This window comes from Topomyia yanbarensis, chromosome 1 (genome assembly GCF_030247195.1).
Source record: "Topomyia yanbarensis strain Yona2022 chromosome 1, ASM3024719v1, whole genome shotgun sequence".
Taxonomy (NCBI): Eukaryota; Metazoa; Arthropoda; class Insecta; order Diptera; family Culicidae; genus Topomyia; species Topomyia yanbarensis.
In genome coordinates, this window is record NC_080670.1 from 145,203,146 (window position 1) to 145,216,969 (window position 13,824).

Sequence of the window (13,824 nt, forward strand, 5' to 3'; positions counted from 1 at the left end):
ATTATCCATATTACACCCACTACAAATTGTTCATTTTAGTGCTTAGGATATTTTATTTTTAAACAGCCGTGCTGATTGAGCGATTTCGTTGTGATACTAGCAAAACATCAGCAATAGATTAAATTACTACGATATAACACCAAGTGCAGATTAAAATCAAAACTTCATCCTAAGCAATTTTATTTTCCTCATGCCGAATATTATCACCAGATATGGATTCAATTTCCTTTGAATGCTTGACAAACAAAGCATCTATTAAGATTGTTCTATATATGTATAATAAACAACCTTGATTCGGCAACCTGTTCATTTTACCCATAGTTTTGTATTGCGAATCTTTTCTTAAATCCACATTGCAACTTTTCAGCCTTGCGCAACCGGGCCGTGCGTTGAATTACGCGCCCATCTAATATGCATCAGTGCGAGTGAGAAAACGTTTTGACGTTTTTTTTGTTTCGATCGCACTCGAGTGTTTCCCATATAGCAACAACTCGACGAAATGCTATTTTATCTCGAGATAGAGAATACTAACAACCAGCAGCGCATTTGCCCAGTGAAGTTCAACCGGAAATGAACTGGAATTCTGGCTGGTTCCAGCTCGCATTCTAACTAGAATCGGTTGTGTCACTGGAGCCGGAATACGAGCTGGAACCAGCCAGAATTCCAGTTCGTTTCCGACTGAGCTTAACTGGGTGCTTGTTCCGAACAGTACAACGCATCAGAATACAAATTTCTTCGCCAGCCATAATTCTACGAAGATGAAAATGTAGTCATCTTCGCAATAGTTGTAAACGATCATTGCTATGGTGAGGAATGGTTTTTTTTATCCTAAACTTTTATTTTTTATTGGCTCAGGAGCCTTTCGGTGATAATGAGCCAGGGTAGCTGATACAATACATTGATATTAATGCTATGAATATATTATAAATCGTCGATTTTGGTATGCTTGGGCGAGCCGTGGGTCTAGAAGGCGTGTTCGCTTGTCGAATCACCGAATCGTTGTCGTTGTCCATCGTTGTGGTAATAGCTGTTGCATGTTGATCCGTGTGGTAGATCGCTGGTTGTTGGTCCAGTGTGTCCATTGCTAGGTGATCCAGTGAAATTCCCTCGTGCACGCCGATTCCGGGTCTCGTCACAAGAGGTGTATCTGTAACGAGGAGAGCTCAGCTCCCGTTACAGAAAAATATCTGCAACGAGAACTGGGGAGAAGGGATACTAGTGTAGATATCTGCTGATGAATTTCATTACGATGCAAAAAGAAGAGTAAACAAAGAATAATTATATATTCACGTTATATATTTAAGGAAAAGGTATATGGGGAAAAGGATTTGGGGGTCTCGAGTTGCCAGGGCGCCCCGGATTGAAATATCGGGCGGCCTTCCTTATGCTTGTAGAACTCTATTAAGTTTTGCTCTGGCTTCACGATGACCGGAGCCAGGCTCTGAGCATGACCAGAGGATATGGTCAATATCTTGGGAGCCTTTACCACAATCACAATGGGCGCACTCGGCACACCCTATGCGTGAGTGCTGAGCATAACTATTGTAGTGGTTTGACATTAGTCTTGACCCGAAACGAATAAAGTCTCTTGGTAGATCGAAACTCTTAAACCAAGGTTTAATTGAAACCTTTGGTAGAATAGAGTGCAACCACCGTCCTTCATCGCCCATTGTCCATCTCGATTGCCATCCAGCAAGGGCCTTTTGCCGAGGGATATTGAGATATTCGCTATACGTGATGGACCTTTCGTGAACATTTCCTTCGGCGGCACCTTTTTTGGCGAGTTTGTCCGCTTTTTCATTGCCCTGAATTGAGCAATGTGCCGGGACCCACACAAATGTCACGTAGGATGACTGGTCGGCCAGAGCACAAAGAGTCCTTCATATTTCCAACAGGAAATGCAAAAGGTGCTTGGCCGGTTTCACTGATTGGAGAGCCTCAATAGAGCTCAGATTGTCCGAAAAAATGAAGTATTTGGCAGAAGGCAGAATCTTAACTAGCCCAAAAGCACAATGTATTGCTGCCAGCTCCGCAACATACACGCTACACGACTCTTCCAGTTTGCGAAAGACACTGTATTTTACGTTGAATACTCCAAAGCCTGTTGATCCATCAATACATGATCCATCTGTGAGTTGTTAAGCTGCAGCGGGATGTTTTCAGCAGGATTTAATATTGATGGGCTAGGTAGCGTCAAGTAGTCATAATAGGGAGACATGCGCTTTGTATGCAGTTCTAAGCTGTGCAACACTTCGAAATTGTTCCCCCTCCCACTAATTATATCCCTTCCCTTCTCCACCATGAAGTTAACATGAAGACAACTTATAAAGTTTGATCAACGTGAGTTCAATCACGCTGGTTAAGCTATATAAATATTACATTTTTGTTTGTTTCAAGTGTGTCAGTATCGATATGCTGCTTATCAGGTTCGTGACAATTGTGCACTTATATATGCACATCAAGAGTAATAAGAATGTAATAGACATTTCCAGAATGTTATATTGAACATAACCATCCATTAAATCATAGTTTGGATAAATGAGAAAGGCACAATTGCACCACTAGGTGGATTAAAACAGGTTTTCTTCTGCGTAGCCAGGGGTTGCAACAGTAAAGTTTTGTGAAATATTCAATGTTGCTAGTTTGATACAATTTCTAGCCGAATGCCATTTTGACAGTACCAGTTACCTGAGTCACTGAGGGGTAGTCCTATTTGCGGTACACTTTTGGAAGGTTAGTGTCTAGTCATGTCGTTGGTAGAGCTATTGAGAAATCTACCATCGTAAACGAGAGCTCGCGATCATTTGCAGTGTCTCGGAAGAATTCTTGTGCGGGAACTGAATCGGGACATACCTTTCTCGCAAAGTCAAAAATCCAGTGGTCCGAATACTCAACGTTCTCATTTGTCGTTGACCGATTATGCATGTTTCTGGCTTTTTCCACAGAGTACTCATTGAAGTCTCTTTTGACAAGCCGTGAATAAAGTGGCGCCTATAACCTCTCTTTTTTATTTATAGTCTATCTCGAGATAATATAGCATTTCGTCGAGTTGTTGCTATATGGGAAACCCTCGGGTGCGATCGAAACAAAAACAAACGTCAAAACGTTTTCTCAATCGCACTGATGTATATTAGATGGGCGCGTAATTCAACGCACGGCCCAGTTGCGCATGGCTGAAAAGTCGCAATGTGGATTTAAGAAAAGATTCGCAATAACGTGTCTTTTAAGCCTGCGCTCAAGTGAGGAATATTCAACACGAAGCTCTTGCTTGCCTTCTCGGCGCCAATTGTAGTATACATCCGACTTTTTTCATACAATTCTGAGCACTCTTTGTCCCACCATCGATTTGGAGGGGCGTGCTTGGAAGGTGCTTTCACGAAAATGCTTAGTTTGAGCTTCAACTGCGGTGTCGTAAAATAGACTGACGAGGAAGTTATACTCGTCCAATGGTGACACCACTGCAGTACACGGAAACGAAAAACTACCTATAATTGAGTTCCTTTGACTCAATCTCGTGGTATTGTGGGGGAACTTAAAATTAGGTAAACCGTGTTGAAGGTAGTTTCCATTTAACCACGGCAAAAATTACAACTCATTGATAGGTTTTTTATACTCAAATTTAGGTTGAATTTACCTAATTTTGAGTTCACCCCAAACAACTCAAAAGTACCTTCCTCCACGGAAGACCTCGACTGAGTCGAATCTCTCTTTTTGTTTTTGACAACACTAATAAGTGCGAAAGCGACGCACAACTCAAAAGTAAGTTAAAAGAACTTATTCTGCAGGTTGTTTTATTTAACCGTGTAGACTCAATTGTCCTTGCTACCGTTTCCGCATATTTCTTCCAGTCGATATTACATGTAAGACCATACAAGATATCTACTGGCTCCGCTGGACTAGGTTCATTGATAATAGATATAGCCAGGGATGCAAACGGTACCGATAAACTACATTTTTTTCGTTATATTTACATTTGCACAAGCCGTACAGCCCGCTACAGCGACGCATCACTACAGCTCTTGCCAGAACGGTAGCCAAACCGAGTAAATTTTCTGTACAGCAGTAGAATACATTTTTGTTTTGCTGCTGTACTCCGACTGCTCGGTGAGAGTGTGGCGTAGTAAAGTTTGTTCTCTCGCTTTGTACATTTTTCTCTGCATAGTCAAAGGGAGAGGCCCGCACACGAAAGCGTTGATGCCGGCCGTGGCGTAAATGAGCCGCATTCATTGTAGTCATTTTTGAATAAAAATGTTAAAAAGATTGAAAATATTAAAAAATGTAAAATAAGGAAAGAGAAGCTGTACCGCTCGCGTCTGGTGGCTGTACTGGGGACAGTAGTTTTTTGTCATGTTACTGCTTTGCACACAGGCAGCCGTACAGCGCTGGGCGTCCTGCACTAGCGAATGACAGCAGCATCGAGAGAGAAATGAGAATGTAGGCAGAAAAATTACAGCCGCAGAAAAGGTAGGCATTTTGCATCCTTGGATATAGCTACAGTGCAAATTCGTTAGTTGGGTCACGACTGCGCCCTAGGGGCAGATCACTCTAAGAATGTATAACAAATTTGCATCAAATTGGAAAAAATGCATTTAATTTCCATTTTTGCATCAGCTTTGCACTGCCTCGCAAAAAAGTTTGTTTAACAAACGTGCGACCAAATACAAATATGTTAATACGGAATGCTCTGATGATTTTTCGAGGACACGTTTTAAGCTACCCTGTACCTGGAAAGGTACAGTGTCAAAGTGACAGTGTACTTTGATGAAATATTGCGAAAACTGACCTCGCTGGAGTCGAACAACACATATACTGAACGTCACCATGGATACTGCTTATTATTCAGAGAATATGAAAATAACTTTTCCCGTTTTCTTAAAATTTATTACAGTTGTGCATGCAAATTTCGAATTTGTATTTTCTTTCGAGGTAAGGATTTTTTAAAACTATATTCGTTACATAAAAGTCCATTGTATAAGAATCCCGAATAATTTCGCTTTCGTGATTTTTCTCACCCAAAAGAACGCTACAGGAAAACCCGTTCCGGCAAATCTCCTACATTATTGTGTTGCGCGTATATCGCTCGGTCAGATTGAGGCTGTACATCATCGATATTCCCATACCTCTCGGCATCACTACGCCATAATACTAGAGCGAAACGCACCAAATAGTAAATAATTCGATCGGAACAGAGCCGGGACAAGTCCGTTCTGTTGTAATTGTAATTTATTAGCTTACTTTATCATTATTATTATTCTGTTGGTAAATGCATTCCTACGGGAACCTGCGCGTCAAACGTAGCAAGTCCGGGTTACAGGCACGACCCATCTAGCTTTCCTCGAAATTCTTTTTACGAATCTAAGGCTTTAAACGGACTTGTCCTGTATCTGTTTCGACCAGTATGTATTCTGCATTACGACGGATCGTCAATTTAAGCAGAAAAGGCTTTTCTACACAATGTGCTAAGTGAAATCGGCTCAGGCGTCTCCTAAAATTAAAAAATAAGGCGTCTGCTGGTGAGTTGACGCATTTTCATGACGACATGGTGTATACGAAGCCAGTAATTCCAGAGCAGCATGTATGTATGGATGAAAATCCATATAACCACTAGTGGACGCTTGATTAACAGGACAGTAGGTGTCGTGCTCTGTCGCCGGCCGGTGGATTCGATCGGCATGTGATTCGAAGAAATTGACGATTTTCTAGTGAACAATAATGCAACGCGTTAATGATAAATGCTAGGCTACATAACATGGTTACCTTTCCAAAACACTTGATGTCAATGAGCTATCTTGTGGATCGGTGGAGAGCAGCATCCCGGTCAAACCATTCGGAATTTGATTCGGAATCCTGAATGGAGTCAGTATGGATTCCAAATCAAATGCAACAAACAATTCTGAGTCGGAATCGGTTGTTGCATTTGATTTGTAATCCATAATGACTCCAAAAAAAATTTTTTTTAAAAATGCATCACAAGTGATCTGCCCCTAGACTGCGCCCCAACTAGCGAATCGTATCCATTAATTCGGGCAACTGACAGCTGACAAAAATTGCCCAAGGGAAACGCTGATTTTTTGTTTTTTTTTCATAAAAAAACAAACAGAAACATTTTACGGTTCACAAAAGTTGGCTGTTTCCTTCCAGTTTAAAGTTGTTTTTTGTGACAAAGTATGTCGTTAGTGTTCTTTTTGGCATCAATTATTTTTTGATAAATTTCTTCGCCATCAATTATTTTTTGATAAATTTCTTCGCATAAAACAACAAATGGATACACCGTCGGGAAAAAGCCAATAAAGCACAAACATACTACGTTGCCACTAGCTAAAAGAGATTGGATAATGTGATTAAATACATCAGATATGACCTTCAAAAGTTAGTGAACTAACCTCTCTGCGACACAAACTAATTGATGCTGAATGGAAGAAGCGAAATATTTAACACATTTATTTCACTAAAAACATTCCGGAAAATGAATTCAAAAAATTAAATTCCATTGAATTTCAAAGTATGCTTTTTTCCAAAATCGCCACAGAAATCAACCAATGAACCCCTTGAAATCAATGACATTCAAATGTCAATCAGTTTTCGACTTTCAGTTTTGACATAAGAGTGTCTTTTAGTTAGGGTATGCCCCAAATAGCGAACACCCAACTAACGAACAGCCCAACTAGCGAACCTCCAACTAACGAATTTGCACTGTATTGGCAAATGGTCGCTACCGTGAGGATCTAGAATGACTTTCCAAGTACAATCGAGCGACAGTGAGTTCGAGCACAGAGAGAGATCCAACCTGCTTTCTCGAGCTGGAGGGCCTGGGACTCTTGTGGTTTCCTTAGTATTCAGGATAGTAATGCTGAACTCATCACACAGGTCCGAAATGAGAGGGGCCCGGAAATGAGAAGGGGTTGACTCTGTAAAAGGAGTAACATTTTCATATTCCCAAAAGTACTCCGTGATTATCGTCTCTGTCTAGTCTATGTTTATGTTTATTACCTTCACCAACAGGCCCCTTGGCCCCAATGGTGGTTGCTTAAACTAATTACATTTTAAGATTGACAACATTTTCGCTTTTATCGCATTCCGCGTCCGGTTGAAGTCAAAAGCCGTCGCCACACTGTTAAAAATTCGTTGTAGTCCGGTAACAACGCTCTGGCAACCATAGTTGGTTCTCCTGAACGGAACTCGCAGAAGGGAGTTATTACGTAGAGCTCGAACGCGGGCTTGAAAATCCAGACGTCCGAGGATTGTAGGGCAATCCACTCTGGCAGAGAGTAAGTCCGAGACGAACAGGGCTCGAGAGCAGTCCCTGCGAATGCTGAGTGTATCGAGGTGTATTAGCTGGCAACGCTGGGAGATGACGAAGGGCGAAGCGTATGAACCTGCGTTGGACAGCCTCGATTCTGTCAATCCCGTTCTGGTAGTACGGATTCCAAATAGCTGCACAATATTCTAACGTTGAGCGGACCAACGCGCAGTAAAGCGATTTAAGACAATATACGTCCCTGAAGTTTTTCGCTATTCGGAAGATGAACCCAAGCTGACGTGATGCCTTATCCACGATGTATGACGTATGTGGTTTGAATGTTAATGCCGAATCCATGATGACTCCGAGATCTTTGATGTGGAGGTGTCTTGGGATGATCGAGCCGAAGAAATGGTAGTTAAACTGAGTCGGTTGACGTTTCCGCGCGAACGTAACGATTGAGCATTAGCTCGGGTTTAAAACCATTCTGTTTAGATCACACCACGTACTAAAGCTGTCCAGTTCCCTCTGAAGAAGCTCGGCATCGGTTTTATCCCGTATTTGTTGAAAAATTTTCATGTCGTCGGCGAAAGAAAGGCGAAGTCCTAGTAATGTGAAATTGACGTCATTAAAGTAGAGGAGGAATATTACTGGACCGAGATGGCTTCCTTGTGGTATGCCGGATGTAGCGAAGAATGGTACAGATAGACAGTCCTTAATGCTGATTTGGAGTTGCCTTCCATCGAGGTAGGAACGAAACGAAGCGGTTCAAGAAGCCCGCTGATGCACTTTTTGACAAAAATTGAAGGAACACCATCTGGACTCGGGGAACAAGATGCTTTCAGTTTGGCATTTACTGCAAGAATGGCAGCATTATCGACACAAATTCGGTTGATGGTTCGTCCTAGAGAAGGAGTTAAATTAGCGGCGGCAGCGACTTGTTGTGGTGGCAGGCACTCGTTGGAAAAAACGCTTGAAAATTTGTCGGAGAACAGTTGGCAAATTTCCTTAGTGTCGGTGCCTAAAACTCCATTAAACGACATACAAGATGGCAAACCGGATTCTTTTCGCTGCTCGTTAACATACTTCCAGAACGACTTGGGCTTGGATTTCAGTTGACGCTCGACGTTTCGCTGGTGTCTAAAAAAGACGCGTCTGCTTTGTTGTTTGTATTCGTGGTTGAGTTGAAAGTAGTGATTTCGTAATGCAAGTGTCTTATGCTTCGAGAATTTTTTAAATACAGCTCGTTTGGCAGATTTTAAACGTCTATGAACGGTTGATTGCCAAAGTGTAATAATATTAAAGTCACGAAAACTCAAAGTGTGATCGGGCCGAAGCCATGTAATTGCGAAAATGTCACAATGTGTGTGGTGCAGAAAGTTGTTTGAATGCGTCTAATTTTGGGATGAGGCTCCTACTATTCCATTGTATAATGACGGTATCCTTAATACTGTTTGACGTATTAGCCATCGAAACTGATTAGTGAAAATAGGAGGGGCCATTTAGCGACTAGTTGCTTAGCTAACTCGATAATAGTTGGGATCCATGCAGAGATAATACTCTTGAATTGCCCGTTTAAAAATTATCGGCGTTGGAAAAAGAGCTATTTTCAATCGATCGTTCATATCTCCACATATAGTAGCGATATTAAGTTTCCGTCTTCGGCAAAGTAACGCAGTTTAACAGCCCATACAATGTTCTAGAACATGTATATTAGGGTGGGGCATTGTTATATGGAAAAACGTAATCATAACCTAATCAACCTAGCACAGCAGTTATTTGGTTCCATTTGGGGTCCCAAACAAAAGTGCAAAATATGGGGTCGATTGGATTTGACCCGGCGTAGCGCATTACGTTTGAAATTTGTATGGAAATTAGTATGGGAAAACCTACTTTTATGCATTTTCAATTTTTCAGACTACAATTCTTCCTGCAGTATACCAACAATTAGATAGAAGTGTCCAGGATATGCTGAACAACTTTTCCGAAGGATGCATGGTGCTAAAATGTCTCTACAACAAGTTATAGCTGTTCAAAGTTTGATAGATCGAATTAATCGCTAAAAATCATTTTTTTGCCAACACTGCGGGTGTACCAATGATATTTCATATAGCATATCCCCTATTCCTTCGAATCAAATAGGTTGAATTCATTTATTGAAAATCGGGTTCCGGTCAGGAATGGGTTTTTATTTTATTTTTTAATGCGGGTGCGGGTCGGATTCGGATCGGGTACGGGTCGGGTTCGGATTCTTTTTCATGCCCGGGTACGGGTCGGGTTCGGGTAAGCTTACAAAAATAATATTCGGGTTCGGGCCGGGTCCGTGTACGAAAAATCCAATACCCGCCCATCTCAAGGCTGAATATGATCAATTCAATATTAATTCTTCATAAGGGCTAATGAGATTATTGTATAAACAAACTTATTTCGCTCATTATTACGCTGCCGAGATACATTTCATGAAAAATACACATGAATCAACATCTTTACCCTTGGTAGAATCAATTTCAAACGTTTTCTGTGTTGAAAAAATAAGAGAAATCAGCAAAACATAAGTTTGTTTACAAATCTTATTAGCCCTATTCAAAAGTTGATATGGAATTTTCATTCTTTTCTACCTGTGCTTCTACGCTCTCTGGACCTTCATAAGAGGACTGATAGACTGCAATACATAATAGGAAAAAAACGATATAATTTTTGAAATACTCTAAAGCAATCGACTCCGAACCGATAATCGATATAACCGATAGTGCACTGAAAATATAAAAATATTTTTCCTTTAATGAGTAGAATTATGTAGAAAATAAAACCAAAAAAACTAACTGGTCTACTTTTAATTGCATATCTTTTTATTTATAGCTCTACCACCGTAGGCATCTCGTCTGGATCTTCCTCGAATAAATTTTCAAACTTCCATAACAATGTTTCGTTTATGCTTTTCTCCAATTGCCGAGCCGCTGATGTAAGTCCTGCCTGGTAGCAATTTAAAACTAATCGTCTTACATCCAAATACACTGTATTATTCTGATTCTGTTCCATGAGTTCGAGTGGAAGCTCGGGAAGCTGATGTTGCAGTACCGTGGAATATTTTCTAAAGAAGCCACTAAATTTTTCGGCAGCTTTTTCGGAATTACTCAACAGAAGCAAAATGTTTCTCCAATGGCTCAATGCTTCTATTGAATGACAACAAAGAAATAAAATAAAGGTAAATTCTATTTCTTCGTAAATTTCTTTTTCGCAACCCTGCAAAAGCAGCTCAACAGCTGCTATCGAATCTATGTAATGTTTGGATATTTCTGATGGAGGGGCATTCTTCGGGCATCGTGGAGGGAGGCATGTAAACTTAGGTATAGTTCCTGGAATAGCTTTTAATTTTGGAAGTAACTCTTCCTCGTCCATCCATGAACGAATCTTTGTTAATCTTGTAGAAGTCGGTTCAAGAGATGTGTTGGCTCCTCTGGGCCGGTCGGCATCAGCACATGAAAGGAGCTCTATCGAATTGCGCACTATCCCGTTATCTGGTGAAAGTCTTCGAACGGTTTCTTCTGTAATGTTAGCAGTTAGATTGCTCCATTTCACAAGCGTGTCATAATCGTATGGAGCCAAGTATCTGAAATTTAAAACACATATGAGAGGTAGATATTAACAATGAAGTTTATTTACCTGTCTAGATTTCGAAGATTCCTTTTGATATTGTCCGTTTCGTCTATAATGCCCTTATGGACTCTGTGACGTAATTCTTCTGTATTGTTATCCCATTCACGAATTACTATCTCACCACGTTTAAAGAAATGCGTGAAACCAACTCTTGGAGCCATATCGCCATAGGGTCCACGCGAAGAGCAGTAAATGACATGCACACCTTCCGGAATCATTTTAACTCCGCGGAAATCTTCACCAACGTAAAAACTTTTAAGATCTATTCCAAACTCGGTCCCGGGAGGTACCCCGGCAATTATCAGAACAGCACAGTTTTCAAATAGCTTCAGTGCCGTTTCCGGTGACATGGTTGTCAATGACAAACTTTCAGATATTATCTGTTTGCTTGTTGACATTTTGTAATATAAATTACTTTAAATAGAATATTACTGTTACTATCAAATTTTACTGAATAACAGTTAAACTTCACTAACTTCCCATGTAAACACTCGAAAGACAGATTTTCTCAGAGTGTATGTAAGGAGAGTGAAGACAACTGTCATGATTATCCGTCAGTGATATTCCAAACGAACAAACGACCTATCAAAATACATGAATTTGACTCGTTTGGAATGACACTGACAAATAATAATAATTATTGTTCCAATTTTGACAGTGTCGTCACTCTCCTTATATGCACTCAGGATTTTCTATAAACATCTGATCAGCAGCAGTAAACAAAGAGGACAAGGAAGCAGTGTTGCCACAATTGAGAAGTTTATGTCATTTTTGTTTATTGTGCTTTTCACCAAAGATTAGCATGTGATCATATCAATTCAAAATAGCGAAGGAATCGAAAATATGCCCTGTTGGCTCCATTCGCCCAGTTTAGAACAAACATCTAGCAATATATAGGCTCTGTTGGTCAGGTATCGGACGGTCATAAATTGACAGTTCAATAGTAATTCGACACAGATCTTTCATTAGGGCGAAGACTCCATATCAAGAAGACTGGCAACTCTGTCCAGAATCCGGAGACAGTAACAGCAACGCCACTTGCGGGTAAAGGTGGTACTTTCCATACATTTTTACATAAAGCTTCCTCCCTTCTTCCAATAGAGGCGCTGTAACCTCTGTCGCTTCTCGTTTGTATGGGGGAAGGAAAGAGATATCAGTCTTCTTGATGTGGAGTCTTCGATTAGGGCCTAAGTCGCAATGTACTCAAATGGAGAAAAATCAGTTTCAATATTCGGCGAAGGTTTTCTAAATGTAGTCTTTATTGTAGGTATAAATTACTTTATGACCGTGTTTTTCCGGAAGCATTTTTCGTTAAACCTTATGACAATATAACAAAAAATTCAATTCCTATGTGCTTTTAGTGGGTAGAAACTAAAAAAATGCTTACGCCCAATTTGCATCCCAGTCGTGATTTCGCCCTTCAGCAACCACCATTTGCGGAAGGGCTAAACCGTGTTCATAATTTTCAGAAGGGCGCGGTAAATGGGCTAAACTGACTCTGTCTTGCTGGGTAGGGCTGGGTAAATGGGCGAGCTTGACAGTATACTTTTTAATAGGGCTCAGCAAATGGGCGCATAGAAACCCAATGTAAAAGAAAGGGCGCGTGAATCTTTTCATCAAATTTTATGAAAATATCGAAATATTCGAATGTTTATGTGCAACAACTATCGAGTAGACATGATCATAGTGAATATTGCTTATCATTTATATAACAGAACCGCCGTTTATTCTTTTATTTGTGAATAATAACCGTACGCCCGCTTCTGTCTAAAAATGTAAGTTTGGCCTTTATATTCCATATGAGAAGAAGGGCCTAAGTCGAAATCTCGAAGAAAATGCATGTTTCGCCGTTTTGTTTTCTTTAATTATACATAGAACTAAAACCATTTTAACTAATTTTTACCTCAATCTTGTAGTATTTTTGTTGCATAATGTCGTAATAGCGAAAACGCAGTTTATTTACATTTGCGATTTAAGCCCTAATGAAAAATCTATGTCGAATTCTTCAAAAGGGCTAATGAGACTTTTGTAAACAAACTTATTTCGCTCATTTTTCCGCTACAGAGTTGAATTTTATGAAAAATACACATGAATCAACATCTTTGCCCTTGGTAGAATCAATTTAAAATGTTTTCTGTGTTGAAGTGATAACAAATTAGGAGAAATCAGCAAAACAAAAGTTTGTTTACAAATCTTATTAGCCCTATTTAAATGTTGATATGGAGTTCATGGATTTATTCACCCTTTAACAGCTGTTGAGCGAAAATCGGAAATGATTTGTTACTAGTTTTTGGTACCCATTTAATTTATTGTTTAGTGTGCCTTTTTGATTCCTATCTCGATTCCTTTGCATCCTCCTAAGTTTTTCATATAAAAATCAATTCAAATTACATTTTTGTAGCCTCGCGGAATTGAAAAGGTTAAATCTTAAAAATGGCGGTTTCGCAATCTTGTCGCTATCTTGTTTTTTCGCTATTTTTGCTAATTTCCAGTGATAACCACAATACACTCAAGAATAAAACAACCTACAGAATAAGTTCTTTTAACGTAAATTTAGGTACTTTTGAGTTGTGCGTCGCTTTCGCACTTATTACCCAGTTAAACTCCTTCCGGAACCGGTTTTCGGAATGGAGTCAGTATGGATTCCAACTCAAATGCAACAACCGATTCCGACTCAATCGGTTTCAGATCGGTTGTTGCATTTGAGTTGGAATCAATACTGACTCCATTCAGGATTCCGAACTATAGGCAGATCACTTGTGATGCAGTTTTAAAAATCAGCGAAATTAATTGCATTTCTTTCCATCAAAATAGAAATTCATAATGTATTTTGCGTTGCGTGTAATGTATTTTTCTTTGCGTGTAAGACGCCAAAACCAGCCGCTTGTCAAGAATGGCGTCTCTGTACAGCCGGCATCACTACCATG

General features: G+C 40.0%; 1 protein-coding gene across 1 annotated transcript; it reads right to left on the reverse strand.

Annotated features, from left to right (window-relative positions):
• Positions 1–10,068: 10,068 nt before the first annotated feature.
• LOC131676377 (protein AAR2 homolog) lies at positions 10,069–11,563 on the reverse strand. Its single transcript, XM_058955449.1, has 2 exons — positions 10,904–11,563; positions 10,069–10,850 (listed from the first exon to the last, which is right to left on the reverse strand). Exons 1-2 carry the CDS (start codon positions 11,293–11,295, stop codon positions 10,094–10,096), a joined length of 1,149 nt encoding a protein of 382 aa, XP_058811432.1. The 5' UTR covers positions 11,296–11,563; the 3' UTR covers positions 10,069–10,093.
• Positions 11,564–13,824: the final 2,261 nt, after the last annotated feature.